The sequence below is a fragment of the Oratosquilla oratoria genome, chromosome 5 (genome assembly GCF_046742065.1).
Source record: "Oratosquilla oratoria isolate Oo_2021 chromosome 5, ASM4674206v1, whole genome shotgun sequence".
In the NCBI taxonomy this organism is placed as follows: Eukaryota; Metazoa; Arthropoda; class Malacostraca; order Stomatopoda; family Squillidae; genus Oratosquilla; species Oratosquilla oratoria.
Genome location: NC_134781.1, coordinates 35,414,979 through 35,421,624, shown reverse-complemented (window position 1 = coordinate 35,421,624; position 6,646 = coordinate 35,414,979). Strand labels below are relative to the sequence as shown.

The following is a 6,646-nucleotide window of genomic DNA, read 5'->3' as shown; positions in this document are numbered from 1 at the left end:
CTCCGATCCTGCCACAAGCGCAGTGTCGTCCGCAAACAACAGCTGGCTCACCTCCCACTTTTCTCCATTTTCTTTAATCATCTCCAATCCCTTGCCCACTACCCTTGCATTTACCTCTCGCACCACCCCATCCATGTATAAGTTGAACAGCCAGGTCGACATAACGCATTCTTGACGAATTCCCACCTTTACCTCGAACCACTCACTCTCTCCATTTCTAATCCTGACACAAGCTCTACTACTCTCGTAAAAACTCTTGACAGCTCCTAGAAGCTTTCCTCCTTTCCAACCAATACTTGGACACACCTGTCTTGTAGTAACCTTAATTGACCTCACCTAACTTTAACTTCACTTCTAGATAGGAATTATGTTGACTACATTGTTCTTAAAAGTAACTTTATTCTAGATTTTTTCTTTATATTATATTGATACTAAGTTTAAAGCAAATCCGATCGATGAATTTTTATATTTCAATTTATTTTCATTTATTTTCCTTTTAAGTCATTATTATTTTGATGTTCTTCTTGTGAGTAGAATTGCCTTTCCTTTACATGAAATATATTTTTTCATCAGCTATGAATTTTACTGTTATTTTAGACCATATTATTTCTAACATTAAAAAATGATCACTCAAAATTTGTGAAAATTACTATTATCTTTTTAATTCTAATTTCTACGATGAACAGCATTATTGATAACAGGAATAAATGAGACATTTCACTCGAGTTATTACATTTATTATATACAAGAAAAGTTACAACAACAAGACATGGAGGCGGGGCTTAGCGACGCGCGCGTAGGCACGTCCTCTTGCGCCCACCGAAGAAATATTATGCCGTGCTCTTGAAAACGCCGTTGCCGGGGCCAAACGGTGCTATGTTCATTTAGGGGCCGAATGGGGATTCTCCTCGTTCAGGAGTTAAGCCGGGACATGCTCGTTCAGGAACCGCACACGCGCGGAGCCATGCACATTCACGGGCCTTGGGGAGGGTGGGTGGCGGAAGTATGTTTTGGGGATGGGGTGGGGGCACCTTGTATGAAGCCTGTCACGTGGTTACGTGGTTGTTCCGGTATATGGAAATAACATGGATACGTGTACACTGGACAACAACAACCACGTGCCAGATGATGTACATGAGAGTATTTGAGTATATGGGAACATTCCAAAAATGTGAACTTATATATAACACGAAATATTTAAGTAGTTTAGACATGTTCAAATGGTTAAAAATCCAGAAAAAATGGGCTTAAGTACTGAACTCTCTCACATATTGTAATGTAACAAATGTCATTTTATTGGTGAGCATATACGTTTTCTATACATAAATATACCTTAAAAGGAATAATACTGTTTGGAAAATACATATCTATCAAATATCAACGGCCCGGTACCTAGTTATCAGAAGTATTATACTTCAGATTTAATATTATCATTGTTATTAAAAATTTAGTTGTTTTTTTACAATTACCACAAACGTACACTTAATGTCGACAAAGTGAAGATATAAATTAAATCGACATGACGGCACACATGTTATGACGCCAGAGACCTAAGACGTCATAAATAAGACGCTTATTGGCCTTGACGTCACAGTTAGTGACTTAGAAATTACACCACGGGCCTTGACACACGGTAGGGGACTTCATGTGACTGATAATTTAGTGTTAGATTGTGGTATGATTAAGAAATGACGTTATGAAATTGTGAGGAAGATGGTTGGGGCGGGGTTTCGAGCTACAACGTAATGACGTTTGGGCGATGGAAAGCGACATGACGTCACTCCATTCGTTTGCAAATAGAATTAAACTTTCCCTCACTAACTGAACAAACCATAAAGCAAATGAATAAGTAAATGAATAATAAGATAAATTGATGAATAAAGTATATAGAATTATATACATAATAAAGTGTGTATGTATGCATGGATGTATTAGTATTCCCACCTCCAATAAGGATTCTCGTTCCCTTCGAATCATCATGGACAGACGTGGCGTAACGTGCGTACCAATCGCGTCATGCGATGTACTCCCACGACTGGTCGTGATGTGACTAGATACATATATAAGTACTTCGCTCCCCATGTGTTAAGGTGCATGACCCCAGCGTCACGTGTCTGGCGAGTTTGTGCCCCAGAGCATATATTGTGACGCTTGGAATGGCGACATCAACAGATTTGGCGGGAATCGATTATCTTGGATCTGGCAACGAATTTTCGATTTCCAATTAATATTTATTAATAAACGAGCGTAATAATAAAAAAAAGTTTCATAGTATCACTTTTTATTTTATTTGTCCGTTTCTTTTTTAGACCAGCTCGTTCAATTAAACGTGTGTTTAATGTGTGACAAGTTTTATTTTTGAAGCCGCCGGAAGTAACGTAAGGGAAGTCGACGCGACGACACCTACTTTTGGCGGGAAAGAAGCTTTGGAAGCCAGGAGTCATGGATGATTGCAAACACTGATTGTCCATAGAATTACTAAACATAAATGAACAACTACATGCCTCCGTACCACACTTGTTTTTTTTTTCTGATAAATTAATAAATAAACAATGAGATAATCAAACAGGGATTGTTTACAAGACAGAAGTGATTCACCATGGTCTTTGGATCACGTGTTGGACTCGTGATCGACAGCTATTTCCCTCCCGGAAGAGAGCTAAGAGCTCGTATTTGACCGATCTATGGGTAATGCTGTGACCTTACATGCACACACACACACACCCAACTCCCCGCCCACGAGAGTTGGAGTAACGACTCGAAGCGCAGCGATACTGAAATGATTTCAGCCCTGGGCAAGATTCGAACCCGGTCTGCCGTAGTGACAAGGCGGGGACTCTACCAACTGCGCCACCGAGTCGTGAAGAAGGAAAGGTGTTGGGGTTAGGGTGGGGGGGGGGGGGTTTCTTATTTGTCCGTTGGAAACGAAAGGGAGACAGAAGTTAGGTGGGTGGAAGGTATTTTAGCCGTCAAACTATCGCCAAAAGGGCGGGTTTAACGAATAATAATAATAATATATATATATTTATATATAATCTTTGGCTACTGGCGGCTTTGTCCGTAGTAGTAGTAGTAGGACTAGACATTTACACAACAACAAGGAGAAGCAAATCGGTCTCCTGCGTGCTTGTTGGCTTGTGCAGCAGTTGCTTTAAGACATTGGAAGGAGGGACAGGGAGGGAAGGCCTGTGGATGCTACAACAAAGACTATAAATATCTACAATGGTGGATTGGGGGATGTGGAAGTGGAGGGGTGAGGAGAAGCTGTCTACAAACGTGCTTGGGTGGAGTAGTAAGGGAGGGGGATTGAAAGTCTTCTACGGGATTTTTATTCAACTTTTTTATATATATTTTTTTTTTAGGATTTCACGTAGGAGATTTTTGTCATGCAGTAATGAATGGCAAAATATATCACACACACAGTATCACACAGAAAACCAAAAAAAGTAGCGAGATTTCGCTCGATCATAAAGGTCTTGATTATAATTATTATTATTAATATTATTATCGTTATCATTATTTATAAGTAATGTTATTACCATTACTGGTATTATTATTGTTATGATGATTATTATTATTATTATTATTATTATTACTATTATTATTATTATTATCATTATTATTATTATTGTTGTACACCATTGGTAGGTGTCTCGCCCCCAATGCATCAGAGGGCTTTGGCTTTGAGGTACGGGGGAGGTAGAGCGTGGTGGTGGTGGCTTCAGTGGAGGCTTTCAGGCGGCTGGAGGCGTCCCAGCCACCATCAACCCTCGCACTTACGCCCCTCCACCTCCTCCTTGATGTCTTTCTTGTCCTCGAGGAAGAGATGCCTGTTCTCGGCCTCAGCCTCTGCTGCCACTCGAAGTCTGGCGTCCGCCACCGCCGCCAGAGGGTGAGTGTGACCGTTGGGGAGGGCGTCGCCTCCCGCCAGGGGCGCTAGCGGGGGCGGGGGCGCCGCCGGCGCGCCGTTGACCGTAGGAGAAACCTCGCCTTTCTGGCCGTCAATCGTTCGGTAGATCTGCGTCAGGTGTTTGAAGATGTACTGGGCCCCCAGACGCTCCCGGTCCTCCTTGTTCAGGGCGAGCCCTCCTCCTCCTCCTCCACCTCCAACACCACCTCCTCCTCCACCACCACCACCACCACCTCCTCCTCCTCCTCCCCCTCCTCCTCCTCCTCCATCCGTTCCCACGTCCTCGTCGCTCGTGTCCGTGTCCGTTGTCCGTGCGGGGGGATGGAAAGCAGAGACCCGATCGTCACTGTTGGAGATGATGCCGCCACCTCCTCCTCCTCCTCCGCGACCTCCACCCCCACCACCACCTCCTCCACCACCTCCACCCTCGCCACCACCATGGTCCTCGGAGACAGGAGGAAGTCCCTCGCGAGACCTAGTCTCTCCTGCCGAAGACACCGACGGAGGGGTCGGCGAGTGCCGGCTGAGAGAGGTATGGTGGGCGGCGGCGTGGATGGACGAGGGGACCGAGGTCGGGACGTGCACGCCCAAGCCCGAAGCCGCCGCGGCTGCCTCCTTGTGCTGGAGGACCTGCGACGCCGCCATCGTCCGAAGTTGCCCCGCCAGCCTGAGGTCGAGGAGGAACCTGTAGGGGTCGACGGGGCTCGGCGGGACGTGCGTCGGGAGAGGAACCTGCGGCCGGAGGAGCTGCGCCCTTGCCGACCACGGGGAGAGGACGTCGTGGGGCGGCGGCATGGAGGAGTGCAAGAAGGGCGCCTGCATCAGGAAGGGCGCCGTGAGGCCTTCCGGTGGGTGTTCCGGGAGGGGCTGTGTCTGGAGGAGGTCTCCCACGCGCGTCTCTTCGCGGCTCTCCCGACTCTCCCGTCGGGTCTCCTCCAGGCGAGGTCTCTTGGCCCCGCTGCTCTCTTCTTCGTTGGACACGAGGGCGGAGACGTCAGAGAAGAGGGACCGTTTGATGCCCTTTTCGTGCGGGGGCGCTCCTGACGAAGGTAGCTGTTGCTGTTGTTGTTGTTGCTGCTGCTGCTGGGAGACCTGGTTCCTGTGGGCCGCTGCCGCCGCCGCCGCTGCCAGGTCGAGTCCCGAGTGCATGACCGGGGGCTGGAGGGCCGGAGGGGGAGTGCTCTTCGCCAGGAGGGCGGCCCGGATATGCTGCTGCAGGGTTTGGTCCGGCGGGAGACCCGGGGTCCCCGCCCGGGGAGCCATTCTCCTGAGGAGGTCGCTGAAGAAGGTCCCCGGGAACGGGGCCGCCATATTGAAAAGATAAGGCGGCGTGGCCGAGACTAACTGAGAGACGAACTGGAAACTATTGAGGTTGTGGAGGTGGCGGAGGGGCGGGTGGGGAGGCCTCGAACTCCCCATGTCCCCCGAACCTCGAAGTCCCGCCAGATTGGCCTCTGGGGTCGCCATCTGAAACAAAATAAAAGATGTAAGGGCCTCTGGTTCTCATACCTTCACTGCCGTATTGTTTCTACATTCAATAAGTATCCCATGATGGGGACCAATAAATTTACCATAAAGCGAGACTTCTTAACCCACTGTCGGAGAATGTGACAAGATGGACAGAAAATCTGTCCTCTTCAGCATTCTGCTGAAGAGGACCACATATCGTGGTCGAAATATACAGAGTTTCTGTCCATCTTATCTCATTATTCGACAGTGGATTAATAAGTTTCACTTTACAAATGTGCCACTACACTATACATTCCTTACCATAAAACCTTTAAAGAAAAAAATATAATTGAATGATTTACTGATTCTTTTTTTTTTTTACAATTCTTACGTATTGTATCTTTTAATACCTTTTCATCTTTTTCATATATCGAAAACATTGTTTTGGCAATAAATGTTTAAATTATTTTTCATGCTATCTTCTTTACTTGTGTTGGTGTTGGCTTACTCCATATTATTCTTGATTTATCAATATCTTTCATTCCAAAGCCATTATTAGTTAAAATTCGTTTAACTCTCTTTAGTTCTTGGTGGAGAAGGAGCCAATTAGAACAATTTTTTAAGGATCTTGTGATGTATGGACGTACCAAATTGATTTTATATTTTGAAGGGCATTCACTCAGGCATTAAACATCTTTCGGAGTTACCTGGTTTTCTATAAACGCTTATGGTGAATACTCCTTCCGAAAGGAGTACATTGGTCACACAACACAAACATTATTACAAATACTTACATAATACGTGCAAAACGGAGTAGTAAAATCACACGTCACAAAAACACATAACACCAACATATCACGGGACCAAATGAACACAAAGTAATGATGTGGAAGAATAATGACAAAAGAAAGCTTAAATGTATGGAGACAGTATAAATTAGAAACCTAATGCCTATAATTAATATCAAACAGATTATGTGTGTGACTTTGGAGCTCATCGGGGCACCCCACGACGCACCGAAAAGACGACCACGAGTCCTAGACACTCTTGGACCACCCCTCTCCTAATGCTACCACTTGCAATACTTATAAACATATATTTATTTAAAAAAATAAACTTACCAGAAGATCCCTAATGTATAGGCAAAACGTCACAGCATGTTAGTTTTTACATCCAAACAAGCAGACACGTTCGGGAATATTGTGTATTCTTTACCTTATTCACAGAAGAAAATAGAAGAGTATCTAAACAAAAACATCACCAACGACGAGTATGATGAGATAGTTT

General features: G+C 45.3%; 1 protein-coding gene across 1 annotated transcript in view; it reads right to left on the bottom strand.

Moving 5' to 3' along the window:
- Positions 1-721: 721 nt before the first annotated feature.
- LOC143025459 (uncharacterized) overlaps positions 722-6,646 on the bottom strand; it is a 262,790-nt gene continuing 256,865 nt past the window's right edge. Inside the window, exon 2 of the mRNA XM_076185149.1 lies at positions 722-5,377. Within this exon, the coding sequence (XP_076041264.1) occupies positions 3,764-5,377 (1,614 nt within the window). The 3' untranslated portion in view covers positions 722-3,763. The remainder of the gene's footprint in view (positions 5,378-6,646) is intronic.